Consider the following 18,273-nt stretch of genomic DNA (forward strand, 5'->3'; position numbering starts at 1 on the left):
TATGTAACTTCAAGCTCTACAAACTTGAGTTTTCCTTTTGAAACTCATAATCCTTCCCCTTGTAAATGGTTAGGAAGGTGTGTAGAGAAGGCAGCTACTTTCTCTGCATTTTCACCAGATATGAGAAGATCGTGTACATATTGAAGCAGACATATTTGTTTTGGGGTATGAATTTATTCTGAAACTTGTTCTAAAATTTGGTCAAAAAGGTTAGGGGAATCTGTGAACCCTTGGGGCAAAACTGTCCATCACTACTGTTGTTTCTATCCAGAATAAGGATTTTCCCATTCGAAAGCAAGTATGTGCCAACTGTCCTCAGCCAAGGGACAGGCCCAAAAGGCAGCTTTTAAGTCTGTGACTGTAAACCATTGATGGTCACAGGGGATTTTGCTGAGGATGGTGTAAGGGTTATGGACAACAGGATAAGTAGTTTGGACTAACTGGTTGATAGCTACGAGGTCTTGTGCTAGTTGGTATGACCTGTCTAATTTCTTTACAGGCAGTATTTGGGTGTTAAAAGGGGACATGCAGGGTTCAAGAAGCCCATCTTGAATGACATTTTAAATTACGGGCTTCAAGCCTATTCTGCCTTCGAGGGGAATGGGATATTGTTTTCTTCTTACTGCTTCCCCAGCCGTTTTTAGCTTTTTGTGTTTTGGAAGGACTTGAGGTCTTCCTTGATTTTCTTCTCTTGACCAGACATCAGGATGGATGTATCTTTCATCCACAGTGGTAAATAGGTTTAGTGAGGTGAGGAATCCCTCCGGGCCAACATGTAAGCTGGTGGCCTACATGTTGGCCCAGAGTTCTAGAACATGATGCCTAGTTCTAGCATTAAGTCCCTTCCTAATAGGTTAATTTCTGCTTCAGGTATTAAAAGAAGCTTTATGTGAGTTGATCAGTTTTTATACTGACTTCTGTTTCTTCTAAGATTTTTACTTTAAATCCTTCTCCCTTTACCCTGAGACAGAAAGTTCTGAGGAGCAAGTGATATCAGATGGAGGGAAACACACAGAGGAACAAGGTGCTCCTGAATCTACTAAAAAGGTTGTGAGTTCATATTTGGGTCCCACCTCTAAGTTTATCAAAGATTTTTGGTGGGACTTGAGATAAAAGAGACAGAGCCTTCTATTGATGGTCATAGGGGATTTTGCTGAGGATGGTGTAAATTTGTAAAGGGTTATAAAAGGTTTTTGCTGCTTTGAAATTTCTGAGTCATCATTTTTGCAAAATAAATAGTGGTCGTAGCTGTTGCATTTATTATGAAATCTTTTAAATAAGTTCTTACCAACATGGCAGGGGGTTGGTCTAGGTGCTGCTGCTCACCACACAGAAAGCCAATCACTGACATGAGTTTTGCCAGGAAAGAAGGCAATTGGGTGCTGTAGTCAAGGAGAATGGGAGGTAAAGTTTCAAACCTGTCTCCTTAACAAACTAAAATTGGGGTTTACGTACCAGGGAAGGCAGGAAAAAAATAGTAGGAAGAAGTAAGAAAGCAATGGATGAGGGCTCTGGCATATGATTGGATGTGGTGATCTGATGATTTTCTGTTCCTCACTTGAGGGTCAGTTTCCCAAGGAAGGATCTCAGGTAAGACAAGTGTGAGTTTCACTTTTGAGGACCAGGAGGGTCAATTTCTATGTTTATTCCAAAAAGTCATAAATATCAATTCTATGAGGAAATTGAGCGGGTTTCAAAATGAGAGGAAAAGTAAACTTTATATAGAATTTCATTTAGAAAACTAAAGTAGTTAGATTAAATACGTTTGATAAAAGGGGAATAAACTATGGCATCACACTAAAAACAAGCCACATGGCATATTCCTTCAAATAGTCATTTTATGCTTACAGCATTTTAGTACTTTATTGCCAGCTGTAAGTTTGATTTCTTTTTAATGAAAATTGAGGACACTTAACTTGGTGGAAATGCCAGTGAAAGAAATGGCATAACTATAGTCATGTGCCTGATCTATTTTCCCCCAAATGCTTAGAAGGAGTTAAAATCCAAGGAATAGAAAACACATATGATAGATGCAGTAGGCAGATAAGGGCGGATCCCCAGAGAATCTCTGATCCACCCTAAAAGTGTTTACATCAGATGCTTTTGTGCAGATGAGGGAACCTACCCAGGGCCTTGTCTGGTCATGCCCACAATGGACTGGGGACCTGCTTGCACACTGGGAGAATGTGGTAGAGCCCCTGAGAATTCAAAGCTTATGCAGGCAGGAGGAGCCTGGCCTCTTCAGCTTGTGTGTGTGATCGCGTGGTATTCAATCTGTGAGGTGGCACTGTTGGCAGGATGCCTCCCCCTGCTTTTATTATTATTATTTTTTTAACACTGAGTGCTTTCTTTTGATAAATTCTGCTCTCCTCACTTTTCAACGTGTCCACGTGCCTAATTTTTCCTGGTCGTGTGACAAGAATTTGGATTTTAACTGAACTAAGGAGCAAAAGATCCTGCATCACATACACAGAAAAAGAGGCAGAATTAGATTAAATTTAATTTTTTAATATACTGAAAAAATAAGGCTTTGTGTTTTTCTGTTAAAAATAAAACCCAGAGAAACAGAGAATAGCATGCCAGTTTCCAGGCGATAGATGGAAAGGGAAGTGGGAAATTGCTGCTCGAAGCACAGAAAGTTTCACTTATGCAAGATGAATAAGTTCTAGAGATTTCCTCTACAACATAGTACCTACTATTAACAATTTAGTAATGTGCACTTTAAAATAATTGAGAGGCTGGACATGGTGGCTCATGCCTATAATCCCAGCACTTTGGGAGGCTGAGGCGGGCGGATCACTTGAGGTCAGGAGTTGGAGACCAGCCTGGCCAACATGGTGAAATATAGTCTTTACTAAAAATACAAAATTTAGCTGGGCATGGTGGTGCATGCCTGTAATCCCAGCTACTCAGGAGGCTGAGGCACAAGTATCACTTAAACCTGGGACGCAGAGGTTGCAGTGAGCCAAGATTGCGCCACTGCACTCCAGCCTGGGCAACAGAGCGAGACTCCATCTCGGGGAAAAAAAAAAAAATTAAGAGACTATATCTCATGTTGTGTTCTTATAAAAATAAAAGCAGATAGACAGAAAAGAAATAAGGACATATTTGGAGGTAATGGATACGTTTAGTACCTTAGCTGTGGTGATGGCATCTCAGGTATATACAAACTCACCAGAAAGTATACATTAAGTATGTGCAGTATTTTGTGTATCAATTTGACCTCAATAAAACTTTAAAGAATAAAGACGTGTATTAAAAATAAGAACAAGTTATTGTAGTTTTTTCATTTAGAAGCATTACATTAAAATTTTATATTTGGATGGAAAAAGAAATAAATTTGTATTTCACTAAAGAAAAAGAATAGGCACTGTTAACATCCATACACATTTCTTTCAATTCTTAATTTACATGCACGGATTTGCTTTTATTCTTTTTGTTTTGAATATTTGGCCACATGACTTTATTATTTTTTTATTTGTATACATTTAAACAGTACAAGTATAATTTTGTTACATGAATCAGAGTGGAGAAGTCTGAGCTTTTAGTTTATCCATCACCTAAATATTGTACATTATACCCATTAGGTAATTTCTCATTACCCACTCCCCGCCAAACACTTCAGGCTATGATACACAAATGAAAAATTCAGAAGTCCATGCTTCAAATATTATATTTGTACATATACTGCTTCTTTCCTTCCAATCTACCACATAGTACATATAGCTAAATAACATTCCTTTAAAGTTGTTTTATTCTATGCTATTTTAATTGCAAAAAATATCAAACTATTAAATAACTATTAAAAGAATTACTAACTTTTTATTTAGCTTTTATTGTCAATGCCATGGAAAAGACAAACCGGAAGTCCAAGTATGGAGTGAAAGTTCTGTTCAGAAGTTGTCCTTGTGACCCATTTAGGATAAAATACTTTTCTCCTATTTAGATGATGTCTGTTAGCAGAAACTTGCTGTTAGAAACTTTACCTAAAAAACCCAAGTCTTTAAAATCTGGCTCTGCTTTAACGTGCAAACTATTTCTACATTTTGTTGTACATTTACACAACACTGGTTCTATTGCGCGTCAAGATCGCATCTCTCTGGCAAATTCCCTTAAATGTGGAACTACAGTCTTCAGAATACACCCACTTCCCTGTGATAACGGCACAGCTCCTGTCATCAGTTGGTCCAATCACCGAAAACCTAAGAGATAAAGGACAGATTTTTGAGCATCTATCTTAAAATGATGGTAGTATCTCTTAAAGTTTTAGCCAGCCAAACTTTTATAGGTAAGTCTTCAGCAGCCAAAGTTTTGCAGAGGTTCTAGAATGGAATTTTCATTGCTAATGCAGCCTCTTCTCCTCTTTCCTATCTTAGTAACAACACCATGCAAGCTCAAGCTAGACTAGAAGACATCCCAGCTTCTTCCTTACCTCTCAAACCTCTCATTATATACACCTGCAAGACCTGAGTATTCTATTTTCAGATTATCTCTTCTATCCATTCACTTGTCCCAGCTTCTCAATTTAGACTCAAGCTACCATTATCTCTCCCTTATCTCTACCCATAGCCTTTAAACTGACCTCCATAATTTCAATTTTGTTTCCTATCTATTAATTTTCCACACAGCAGCATAAATAATTTTTTATAAGGTAAGTAGATGCCAAAATGAAAGTTTTTAATAGAAATTACACAGTGATAGGTATGCTATAACAATGTGAGTTGGGAGGCAGTTGCCCAGGATTTTGTTTAAGTCAAAGTAAAAACTATTAAATGACTCTTAAATTCCTCATATAACTTCCACAGTATAAGGTTAGGATGATGCACAATGTATAAATGGAATGCCTTTGAAGAGAGCTATTTCATAAACTATTCTTTCTAGTTACTAATGATTATTTAAGAAAATACAGACTGAACACTGTTATAACCACCTGCATGTGTGTCATTTTCCTTAAATGATAAGAAAAAAGCTTTTAAAAGAGATATTTTACCTTTATAGTAATGCTGGTTTCCAAAAAAGTAAAAAATAATTATAATAAAAATTAGTAAGAAATCTTACTTTTTTTTTTCAAAGATTGCATTAAAAGCAGGTCCAGGAAATGGACACTACTTCATCCTTTAGTTTTATGTTCATGAAGGATGATAATAAATGTAGAATAGATGTATCCAGGTGTAGATAAATATCTAAACTGAAATGAACTATCACTCCATGGTCTTTGCTCCAAACTTAACCACATCTCAAGTGTTTTGGTAGTATGACTAGTAACCGAAAGCACAGAAGAAAATATCAAATGTGAACTTCAGAATTTTAAAGCACTCTTACATGCAATACCTCATATTGTTCACATAAGAACAATGTGAAGAAAGTATCATGAATCTTTTTATAGAGATAAAGAAGCAGGTATCAGGCTGGGAGTGGTGGCTCACACCTGTAATCTCAGCACTTTGGGAGGCTGAGGTGGGTGATAGTTTGAGCTCAGAAGTCGGAGACAAGCCTGGGCAACATGGCAAAACTCTGTCTCTACAAAGCATACAGAAAACCAGACACCTGTAGTCCTAGCTAGTCTGAGGCTGAAGTGGGAGAGCTGCTTGAGCCTGGAAGGTGAAATCTGCAGTGAGCCATGATCATGCCACTGCACTCCAGCCTGAGCCACAGAGCAAGGCTCTGCTGAAGAAAAGAAAGAAAAGAAAGAAAAGAAAGAAAAGAAAGAAAAGAAAGAAAGAAAGAAAGGAAGGAAGGAAGGAAGGAAGGAAGGAAGGAAGGAAGGAAGGAAGGAAGGAAGGAAGGAAGGAAGGAAGGAAGGAGAGAGAAAGAAAGAAAGAAAAAAAGAAAGAAAGAAAGAAAGAAAGAAAGAGAAAGAAAGAAAGAGAAAGAAAGAAAGAAAGGTAGAAAGGGAAAAAGAGAGGAAGGAAGGAAGGAAAGGAAGAAAAGGAATGGAGAGAGAAAGAGAGGGAGGGAGGGAGGAATGGAGGGGAACAGATATCAACAAGTTTAGTTGAGTTTCTGAAGGGCAAAATTTTTAGAATCATGTTTTCTGATTTGAACTCCAGACCTTTCTACATATTCCAGCTTTTATTTATAGGTGAATTTTGTCTTTGCTTTTACTACATGAAAAGTATTTGCATAAAATTATTTTCAAGTGAGATTTAAATCAGATTAGAAATTTAAAAATTATTATGAATTTTGGACAATTAAAATGCCAGGTGACAAAATGAATACTTTCCATCCCATTTTTCAAAATTAGTGAATGTTAAAGAAGAGAGGAAGCAAAGAAAAAAAAGGGAAGGGGAGGAAGGAAAGAAAGAAAAGAGAGAGCTAGAAAGGAAAAAGGAGAAAAAAATTAAAGATAAGGGAAAACAGAGAAAGAAGGAAAAAAAAGAATAGAAAGTGAGGAAGCTTAATATAAAAATAATTCTATAAATAAACATTATCACCCCTCTCTTACAAATAACTACTCACAATTCTGGAACTAAAAAGTGTTCATCTATCCACATCCATAGGTTTCCTCGGAATGTAACATATAGTCCAATCCAACCAAAATGTCCAGGTTTTAAACTGTTCTGTATGAACTCCTGCAGAGGAAATAGTATATTTATTCATTCATTTGTTTAAACAAATTTTGATGCCTTCTATAGTGTAAGTCTCTGTGCCGGCATTAATAAAATATATTTTTTCATATACATTAGCATGTTTTCATGAACAATAGTAACTGCATTATGGCTAACACATGTTCAAAAGCAAGGACAATAAACCTCCCATGCTTCTTAGGCAGTGAACTTGCACCTAGCCATTTTTCCTTGTGCGGTTAGATCCTGTTTTTGATTTCTCACCAGCTCATCCACATTTTGAATCACCAGTAAATGTGCCTGTAGCTCTGTACAATCACGTTGACTCTCTTTCCACGTTTTAAAAGAAGTTGAAAACCAGTAACACTTCCCTTGGTTCAACAGCCAGTCATTTGGGCACAAATAATTGTGTCCTAAAGGAAAATATAGGGGAAAGTTAATTAAACTTTACAGCCAACAGGGAAGATGTAAGATATAAATATTATCAAATGGGACTATTTGGAAAATAGATTTTTCCAGCTCATTTTTTGTCATTAAAAAGCAGTTATGTAAAATGAGAATAACTTGCTGACCTGTATATTTCCAGGAGTTGAGCAGGGTTTTGGATGATGGAGTAGGGGAGAACAAAGCTTGTGAATTCCAATCCCCATAATCAAAGGAAGCAAATTATAACATTTTTGACAGTTAATTATAAACTGAAAAAGTAAAAGCTTATTATTTAATTTCCTCCACTATCTGGTTCTAATTCCTTTGACATTTCAATATTGTCTTTACATCCTGCACTTCATGTCTGTGAGATTACTTACTGTTACTGATGCATTGGGTACTTATTCTCCTGTGCTTGTCATTCATACTGTTACCTTAGTCTTGAATAGCCTCCTCTTCCTTCTTTACCTGCTAACTTTTTCCTTAATGTACAATTGTATGTCCACCTCAGAAAGGAAGCCTTGAACCAGTCAATTTCTGCTATCTATAAGACTCAACACATAGGTATCGTAATTGATACCTTTGCTAAAGCAAAGGACAAATCGTTTATGTCCTGGTCATTTGTAAACATCTCCGTATCTTCCACCTAATTGGAAGGTTTGTGAGGTGGGAAGGTCATATTCATCTTTGACTGTCTTATCATTTAGTACTTTGTATGTAATAAATGCTTATTGTTGAATGTTGACTGGTTGGATTAAATATTTCTAAGTTAAAGTGTGTCATATTTTCACTGTTAATATTTTAGTCTGTCAACTATGACCCTAAAATTTTATTAAAAAATTATCTTTAGAAATTAAACTATATGTCCAGCTAAGATTAAAAAAGTAACTGAGCATAACTTGAAAAAGGTTATTAGGACCTAAATTTAGATGTATGAAACATCATATATATTCTTAACTCATTAATACATGCTGTCATCTTGCTATCTAATATAATCCTAGTGTGGGCTTGGGATAGACCTATGTTTGATTAATCTACATGAAATATTCTATGATATAGGTATTATAATATCCTCATTTGAAAGTTAAAAAAATTATGTTTAATTTGCCTAAATTCATGTGAACAGTTGGCTGAAATCTCTTGATTCAAACACAGGTCTATCCCAAACCCACACTCTTCCCACTACAGCCTACAGCCATTACATGTTACACCTATCAGTGGACGCTCAGTAAATACTTGGCAAGTTAGGTATGGCAGGAAATCCACTATCATCCTGTTGTTGACTCACTAAAACCCTATTTTTTTCCTCCTAGAAATCACTACAACCGTCCTTCCTTTCAACCATTTGATATGCAGCAGCGGCACTGAGGAAGAGGATGTCCTTTTCAATCTCATACCTTTCTCCACCAGCGCTGTTGGCTTACTGTGTAACATGGGTGAATGCGGGAAGAGAGAAGTCAAAACTAAATTTACCCCTAAGAGTAGCACACAACAAACAAAAAGAGTATTACCTGATAGACTGCTGATATTTACATTCTGGGAGAAATCCATTTTTTTATCTGTACTCAGTGCAAAGAAAAGATATGAGAAACATTAAAAAATTAATAGCAATCTGGGTACATGAGAAAAAGTACCAGCAGTAAATAAAGGCATACTAATAAAAATTGTGAGTTTCTCTTCTCCTATGCATCCACTCCTCTTCTTCCCCAGATTTAACTACGTTTCACCATATCTGCTTTTACTCGTTTAAGTGCAAATCATAACTCTATTTTTAAATTTTTATTATTTTTTATTATTATTTATTTATTTATTTTGAGACGGAGTCTCGTGCAGTCTCGACTCACTGCAAGCTCTGCCTCTCAGGTTCACGCCATTCTCCTGCCTCAGCCTCCCGAGTAGCTGGGACTACAGGCCACCACGTCCAGCTAATTTTTTGTATTTTTAGTAGAGACAGGGTTTCACCATATTAGCCAGGATGGTCTCAATCTCCTGACCTCGTGACCCGCCCGCCTTGGCCTCCCAAAGTGCTGGGATTACAGGCGTGAGCCACTACGTTCGGCCTACAATTCTAAATATTATGTACAATCTTAGACTTCATATATGATGTTACATTTTTGTATATTATTTTATTTTTTTCACTGGACTTTTTAATTGATGTTCTTTTTTCTTTTTTTATTTTTATTACTTTTCTTAACTTTTATTTTATTTTATATATATACAGAATCTGGCTTTGTCACCTGAGTTAAGTGCAGTGGGCCATCACGGCTCACTGCAACATCTGGCTCCTGAGCTCAAGCCACCCTCTTGCCTCAGTTTTCCAAGTAGCTGAGAGTACAGGTGGCCACCTCCACACCCAGCTAATTTTTTTACATTTTTTTTATTAGGGACGGGGTTTTGCTATGCTGTCCAAACTGGTCTGTGGAACTCCTGGGCTCAAGCGCTCTGCCTGCCTCGCCTCCGAAAGTGCTGGGATTACAGGCATGAGCTCCAACACCTAGTCTTGATCTTACTTTCCTTTGTTGCAGACCAAAAAAAAAAAAATCTTTTGACCATATCATCAAGTTCCTTCAGCTTCCTAGCTGCATCGTTTAGAGTGTGTTTTCATGTAGACAGAATTAATTGCTAGCTAGGAAAACAGAACAGTTGTTAATTTGAAAAGTCTTTTAATTATATTCTGGGGCTAGCTTGATTCTATCTTAAGATAGCCACCCACCTCCCACATTCTTTTTTGCTGTTGTTATTCCAAAAGAATGAATGGAAAAAATATTTACTTGATTACTCTTGTTTTAAATTTAAGTTAAAATCAAGATTGCTCGTACCTTTGAAGGCATTGCTCCAGTAGAGTCTTTTTAGGTGCATTTAAAAATCTGATGCTAATTTGCTTTGGGGGGAAAACTATTTATGTAAACCCTTTAGGATTATATTTTTACTCATGGTGTTCTGAAATTATCTATCTATCTAATCTATCATCTCTTTCTATGTATTATCTATTTTTGTATTCTGTTCTGAACTTAGTGGGTTCTTGTAAGCTGAAAACTCATACTTTTTGGTTTTGCTTTTACTCTTGAAAAATGGTTTATATTACTTTTTTCATCATTTTATATGTACTTTTTTTCACCTATTTTCTTCTTCTGGAAGCTTGTTAAAAGAGCTATTGACCTTCCTGGATAAACAGGTATTTTTTGATTTTTTTTTTTTTGTCTCAGGTATCCTCTTATATTTATTTATTTTTTTCTGACATTTTTCTTTATGCTCTGGGATATTTGGTTAGCTATCATGACTTTTCAGAAGACAGGGCACAAGAAACAGCAAGCTATGTGGTAGACCTATACATTACTCCCCTCTCTCACTCCAAAACCAAAACAAGGGGGTATACACCTTATTGCACAGGCCACCAGTCCATAAATCAGGAACGCTACCTAGCTCTATCTATATATCTCACTGTTTTAGAGAGTTCTTTTTTTTTTGCATGCTATAGGGGCAAAATCCACTGTGTAAATAGACCGACAGATTGACAAGACACCAATCGAAAAGAGCCTGGCTTAGAAAGTCTTCCACTTAGTTACTTTGCTTCATTTTTTTGGCTTTCAAAAGTTATTTTATTTTTAATTTAATGGGTAATAAGCATTGTATGTACTAAAGAATTACCTTGTTTTAGACCTCCATTTACCCTCTGACTCTCCTCTCTGAAGTGGAGCCCTGCCTTAGCTTAGCCGTGATGAACAGCTTTCATCTACATAGAAGCTGTCTTTTACACTTTCTTTGAACTAAGTTTCTCCTTAGTGATTTATCCAATAGCATTATACTATCCACTTTTCATTTGTTTTTAAATTTTCTCCCCTTTCCATTCTATGTGCTTTGATTAAAATACTCTATTTTGTTATCTTTTCTTGTTCTACGGATAGATTCTTGGAAGAGAGGAGATGTAAATATTTATGGTCAATACTCCATTTTGACTGGAAGCCATGAAGAATATTTTAAACTGGTCAAAATCCAAGGACAAATTTTATAGAAACACACATATTGTAATTGTTATTAATTTATTAGAATAAAAATATGGCTAGAAAAAAATATTTTTCCTACTAGTAATTCATCAACATATCAAATTTTATTGATTTCTTCTCAATAGCATTTTTCTTTAAAAGAATAATTATTGCATCATTTATGTCATTTTACCATTTATATTTTTTTGAAGAGAAAACTGATTTACAAGAGAGCAGACTGGCCTGTAAAAATCATACTCAGTGTCTAACAAGAAATTATCTACTCCCGAATTTTAGGAACATTTTTAAAGCCATAGTAATTACTACAGTGGATTCAACTTCTTAGAATTACTGGTTAACAGAAAGCAGTACGTACTTAGATAGATTCATAATAACTAAAAATAGTCGTTTAACATTGAATGTTAGATAAGTGGACTTTTTCGGGTGATTAGTAATTGATTTCAGTATAGCACTGAACACATTTGAGGTATATGATTGATATTTAGAGAAAAAATACATTAAGTAGAATATCTATTTGGTCTGAGAAAAGTCTGACATTTTCCCTTATTGTATTGGGAAAAACACAAAATCGCCCAATTGTCCAATACAAAAATAGGTCCTTTATTAAGAAGTAAAGGATCTTCTATGCTACAGAAGTTGCTTTAGGACTCACCTATTTTTAGAAATCTCATCTCAAAAGCCCCCAAAATCTATTTCCTGTCATGTTATATGTAAAACACTACTCATTTTAGCTCACAGCCTTAAAGGCAAGACAGAAAAATCAAAGAAACTATGAATTTCTTTGGTTCAAATAGAGTAGCTACAGTATACACATATACCACTTCAGGAAGAAAAAAGTCTGGAGGTCTAAAATGGTTTTCAGAGGGGTCTTAAAAATATATATATACTTAAATAATGATATCACAAAGTGATACCAATGAGCACATACTCTTTAGTAAAAATACATTCTTTTTTATTATAAGATAATAAAGTCAACCTCTATTGGGGGTTTTTTATAAGAAAAGATACAGAATAAATACCAAGTTTGCATTTGAGCATTTAATTTTTTAAATTTAACATAATTTTATAATATGACATATACCAGTTTTGGCCTACAACGTATAGCTTATCTTGGCATTCAGAGGAATGAAGGATCAACATTTATCTTCCGAAAATGTTCAAATAAATAAAAATTTACTACTCACGCCAGAACTTCAGGCCAATCACTGTCACAATGAAAATAAGGATCCCAATGCATCCAAATATGAGCAGAAGACAATAATATTGTGGATATAGGGAGAAATCTGAAATGTTGAATTTTACTTCATGAATTTTAGAATTCTTGTGATTAGTCACTTTATAAATATTTTTGTTTCATTTTTATTACAGAGACAATTCATGTTCATTTTAGAGATGTCATTAGAATTTATGATTAAATGAAAATTTAAAATAAAAAGTCTATAATCCCAAACCAAGGAGATACTACTATTATTAAATGTTTTGGATTGTACTGACATGGATTTGTTAATTATTTGGTGGTGTTTTTGAGGACCTAAAAATGATGTCTTAAATTCCATATATATTATACATACAAATAAATATGATATACATTATTTATATAAATTATATATGATATAAATATTTGTTATACATATTATATAAAATATAAATATATACCATGTAAACATATATTTTTTCTATACATGTAAATTATATAGAAAGAATAATATATAAAATGTATATATCTATGTCAGGCACAATTATGTGTTTTACTCAATTTAGTGAGTCGCTGTTAAGAAATAAAAGAGGGAAAGAAATATTTATTAAAATTCTATTATATACCAGTCACTGTACTGGAAATATCCACATTTTATTTCACCTTATACCTGTAATATATTATATTTTCTGGGTTTGACTCTTTAGACAGGAATCAGTTTCACCCTAGGTAGTATTAGATCTCCAATTCATGATGCTTATATGGCATCTATGCTATAGTATTTCATCACGTTAGAGTTGACAAGAACAGTTTCCTTACAGAGGAATAAACAAATAATCTTTAGAGAGTTTAAACAGGGACATGTATATTACAATCTTCTTTCAATTTTATCTACTTTTTTCCACATATTAGCACTTTTGAATAAATTGGATTTATACACTTTTTTTCACAAAATTATAACAGGTTCCTTTTATATGCAGACATCATATAATTAATATCTCAATCTAGAATCATTCTAGCCAACTTACCAGGCTAGTGGCCAAAGAGAAAGCAAAGTAATTTGAGATACTCTGATAATTATTTGCTAGTTTTTATTATTTTATCTATAAACAAGCATTTAATTTCATCACCTTGGTTGTACATTTCACAAATAATTTGCCTTCTACTTCATCATAAAAGTGCTGTTTCTCAAATCCAATTTCCATGTGGATGCCTTATTTCAATAGGTTTTATGGATTTACTGCATCTGATTAGATCTGTAGTATATACTTAGAAAATTTACTATATGTAGCGTACCTTTTGAAATTTACTACTCAGTTGTCTGTATTACTGAGTAAGTCCAAAATAATTTTCTTTCTTTTTCTTCCCTGTAGATATTTCTGCTGTTCAAGCAAACATGGAAAGACTTCTACTTAACTGAAAATCGTCAAAATACATTTCTGTAATTTTATGAGAAAATACCAATCACAGGTATATGGATCTGTAGTTAATTGGTAATAAAGAACAAGTGCTCTTTCCATACATGGAAAAAAGTCTCCATGGAGGACAGACTTTAAACTTCTTGCCAAATAAGATTTATAAAAAACCTAACAATAGATCAAAAATTAATATTTTCATGTAAGCCATGATTTACATACTATATCAAGCCAGGTGAACAGAGAGCTGAGTACCCGAAGTGCAATATGCTGACCTATCTTAGCAACGCTTGGCTAGATGCCATTGGCTTACATGGTGCTATATGAAGAAATTACCCTGCAAAATCTGCTAGTGCTACTATTGCAAGAACACTAATTGTATTATTTTATGTGCTTCATGAGAACTCAGGAAAATACTTTTTCTGATTTAGGACCAAGATTATTTATATCTATCTTAAGCAATAGGTGTAACTTTATCTTATACACAAGGTGAATTGAATAACTACCCTTAGGTCAATAATAACAAGGAAGCTTGGAAGCAAATGTATGGCAAGCACAAACATGCCTACAGGAATTTTTCTGGCCCAATTTATTTTCCCAGCCCTATCCTTCTTTCTTTCATAATTTAAATGGATATTATCTTATATTTTATGTATCAATACTCAGATTTTAAGTCACTGTACACATTTGTATATTAAAAAGTAGTTTATAGATTAAAAAGTAGTAAATTTAATTTAACAGTCACGTAAAAGCATCATTAGGTAGATTTTTCTTATTATAAATCAAAGTATTGAGATTTAAGAAGGCTAAAAGCTTCTGCCCAGAACCATACATTTAGTCTATGGGCTTTAGGGTCTAACTAAAATTTTTTTGTGTGTGTGTGTGGAGTCTTGTCTGTCACTCAGGCTGGAGTGCAGTGGTACGATCTCAGCTGACTGCAACCTCTGCCTCCCGGGTTCAAGTGATTCTCCTGTCTAAGCCTCCCAAGTAGTTGGGATTACAGGCACACGCCGACATACCCAGCTAATTTTTTTTGTATTTTTAGTAGAGACAGGGTTTCATGGTATTGGCCAGGCTGGTCTCGAATTCCTGACCTCAGGTGACCCACCCACCTCTGCCTCCCAAAGTTCTAGGATTACAGGCATGAGCCATCATGCCTGGCCTGCCTCAGTCAATTTAACACCAAGTGTACTAGTTTTTGCTGCATGGAAGTAAGTTACTATGGAAAAAGTAAACATTTGCTTCGGGATATTGAAACACGAAAAAGATCCTGAGTCTTCAGCTAATGAGAAAAGTGTCATTTGTTGGGGGGGGGGGGAGGTGCAGGGGAAGTTTGCATTTGCTAGATATAAAATGAGATAGTACACGAGAACGTTCAATATATATGGCAGAACTGCCACTGTGACTGGTAATTCTCAATTTCTGGCCTATGTCATCTTAACTTAGGTCTTGGCTATTTCAACAAGATTCTTTTCAAAATTCCTGCATAAACAAATAAAGCCAACCACAGAAGCAGCCCTAAGGAGCAAGGATTCCCGTTTTTTTGTTTTTTCCTCTCTTCTCGCATTCCTGGTGGATTGTTCTACCAATCCTGTAGAGATGTTATGAAGATTAAAAATATTATATATGTATAAGCATATAAAAGCATATATATATAAGCTTTTATATATATATGTATATGCTTTTTAAGCTGTAAAACACTACAGGACCACTGGTACTCCCACAACCACCACTAGATCTTACCTTCCAACTATGATAGGCAACTTCACAAAACATGTTTTCATAGATATCATACCAACATTGGTGTTTCCATAAACTTTAAGTTTTGTAGGAGGAAGTTTCTATAAAAACATGATTTTTCAGCCTTTTCTTTGAAACTTATGTTCTTATGCTACAACACACAGGATTACACATCGTCATATTAGCATTTCTCTTACCTCATGACTCTGAAAATGCAGCCTTTTTATTGTTGATGCTTTCATGAGCCTAAATAATCTAACAGACAATTTATGACCATTTTTATATTCCTTATTATTATCAATTTTAAGATGTTAAAAATATTCTAAGATAATTCTCTTGCTAGAAGAATAATGAAATTTTAAACTAAATGCGGTGATGGGGAGTAATATTCCTACCTTTAGATTTCTGCTTCGATTTACGATTCTTGAAATTCAACATCATATACCCATCTTCATTCTCCATCTCTTCAAATGTTTCATGTGTTATTATCCAGAAAATAGTACAAAGAAAATGGAAACTAATCTCAACCTTGGATATGTCTCTTAGGCACAAAGTACCAAAAGAAAACTAAAGGGAAGGCCAAAAATAGTCAAAATTTATTCAGACACAGATGTCTAAAACCACACAGGATGTGTTGGTAAATGAAAATGGATATAAGCTTGTTAATATCTGGCTACAATTCTGTGAATTTCAAGGTAAAAGTAGCTCATGTGTTCTACTGTTTTCAACAAATGGACTTTGTTCCTGCCAGTTGTGTACAGTGTATTAGAAACATAATAGAGAACAAGATAGACCTACTTCTTTTCTTCATGTCTTTTATAATAAAGTAAGAGAAAAAATAAAATAAAACAAAAAATCTCTAAATAAACAAAACAAATGTCTAGGTAACTGAAAATTCAAATTAAAAAAGTTAAAATAGCCATTTTGCTATTTGGGACATAGATTAAAAAGTAGTAAATTTAATTTAACAGTCACGTAAAAGCATCATTAGGTAGATTTTTCTTATTATAAATCAAAGTATTGAGATTTAAGAAGGCTAAAAGCTTCTGCCCAGAGCCATACATTTAGTCTGTGGGCTTTAGGGTCTGACTAATTTTTGACTAGCAGGGTCCAAATAACAATGGTTAGATGGGACAAAATAGGAAAATAGAAGATCTGCAAGTCTCAAGTCAGTGACAATAGGAATCACTTGGAAAGAATTTCACTTTTTAAACTTTTTTGTTTGTTTGTTTGTTTTTCAGAAAATGCCTGACAGATTTTCCTTCAGTAGGTGTGGCCATTTATTTTCTGTCAACTTGGCTGAGTCACAGAGAGTCCAGATACTTGATCAAACATCACTTATTTTTGTGAGGGTGTTTTTGGAAGGGATTCATATTTAAATCAGCGACCTTTCAGTAAGACAGATTTGCCTCCTCTGTAATGTGATGGGACCTTATTGAGTCAGTTGGAGCCTTGAATAGAATAAAAAGACTTATCTTCCCTGAGTGAGAGAGAACAAAAAGACTTATCTTCCCTGAGTGAGAAAGAATTCTCCAGCAATGGCCTTCAGACTTTATCTGCGACACCGGCTCCTCCTCATTCTACAGACAGTGGACTTTGCACTTGAATTGAGCCTTCCTAGGTACCCAATCTTCCATGCCCATTTGCAGAATTTTGACTTACCAGCCTCCATAATCACATTCCTTATTTTATATATATTTTACTTAACACACACACACACTCACACACACACGCTAATGGTTCTGTTTCTGCTACATGGCCACTCAATAGCAATCCATTCATTAAACACCAGAGTATCCGGGGAAAGAGGCTGTTTCTCACGGCACATGTTGTGTTCACCTGATTATTGAGGCTCCTCCTCAACACTGGACGTCACTTGTGAGTATTTACGTGGGAATGCATATTTACACACTCCATGTCCATTCTGCGTGATTTCTATATGTACCTCTTAGCTTCTCGTTAGTTTTTCTATTTTGTTCTTTTTGAGTTTCTGACAAGCTATCTTACCTATTAGTTTCTGATGAGACAATTTAGATGTATTTCTCTGAGTGCTTATCCCTCCTGTCAGGTGCACAACCAGACATATCGTCCAAACTTCTGTTCAGTGGGAACACTTACCTTCATTTCTGTCTTTCACAGTCTTCTCCTGAATGGGACTGTAGTGTGGCATCTATTCCAGCTGCTGTATTTTACGTATCCACTGATAAACCTATTTTTTTCAACTACTTCAGTGTAAGATCGTACAGAACCCTCTTTTCCATCCCCAACCTGGGCCATAGGTGTGGTTGAGGTGGAGATGGCAAAGGAATGCGAACATGTGCCATTGGAGTCTGAGCCATCTGCTCATGCAGTTTACTGTGCTTCTTTTGGAATTGTTCAGGCCTTGCCTCCAAAATGCCCCAATTATGTTTGTGATAAAATGCTTCTGTGCATTTCTAAATCTAGGGTTCATTGGGTCAAAGTGGTCAAGTTGGATCAAGTTCACGGTGGTGAACATATATCTTATAAAAATATGTAGTATGTTTACTGCTTACTTTTCATCAGGAACAGTTAGCATGATAGCATCAATGTAAATGAATCTATTGTGTGCAACCAGTTCTGAGGTATAACATGTTGGGAGCTTTATCAAGATGATTTAGTTCCCTCTGGGCCATCTTATAACAGAAATCAGGAGAGCTGACACACACCTGGGCAAGGCAACAAAGAAATACTTGTTATTTCTGTTTGTAAATACAAGCCAGAAACCATCACAGGTTCTCAGCTTTTTCCCAGTATATAGTCATTCAAGAAAATGGCTGAAGTTTCCTCCGGTTTAGGTGTTGGGGAATAAATCTCATAATTATACCTGTGGCCACGTTACAATGTCCTTCACCAAGAGACCCAGCCTACCTCCTCCCCAGTTGAGTGGTTCCTGGTCTGGGAAGAGC

General features: G+C 35.2%; 1 protein-coding gene across 1 annotated transcript; it reads right to left on the reverse strand.

The window, feature by feature from the left end:
* Positions 1 to 4,057: 4,057 nt before the first annotated feature.
* Positions 4,058 to 15,909, reverse strand: KLRF2 (killer cell lectin like receptor F2). The gene is made up of 6 exons (XM_025403740.1): positions 15,742 to 15,909; positions 12,181 to 12,279; positions 8,504 to 8,551; positions 6,831 to 6,979; positions 6,460 to 6,572; positions 4,058 to 4,202 (listed from the first exon to the last, which is right to left on the reverse strand). Exons 1-6 carry the CDS (start codon positions 15,806 to 15,808, stop codon positions 4,058 to 4,060), a joined length of 621 nt encoding a protein of 206 aa, XP_025259525.1. The 5' UTR covers positions 15,809 to 15,909.
* Between the last annotated feature and the right edge of the window lie 2,364 nt (positions 15,910 to 18,273).

This window comes from Theropithecus gelada, chromosome 11 (genome assembly GCF_003255815.1).
Source record: "Theropithecus gelada isolate Dixy chromosome 11, Tgel_1.0, whole genome shotgun sequence".
In the NCBI taxonomy this organism is placed as follows: Eukaryota; Metazoa; Chordata; class Mammalia; order Primates; family Cercopithecidae; genus Theropithecus; species Theropithecus gelada.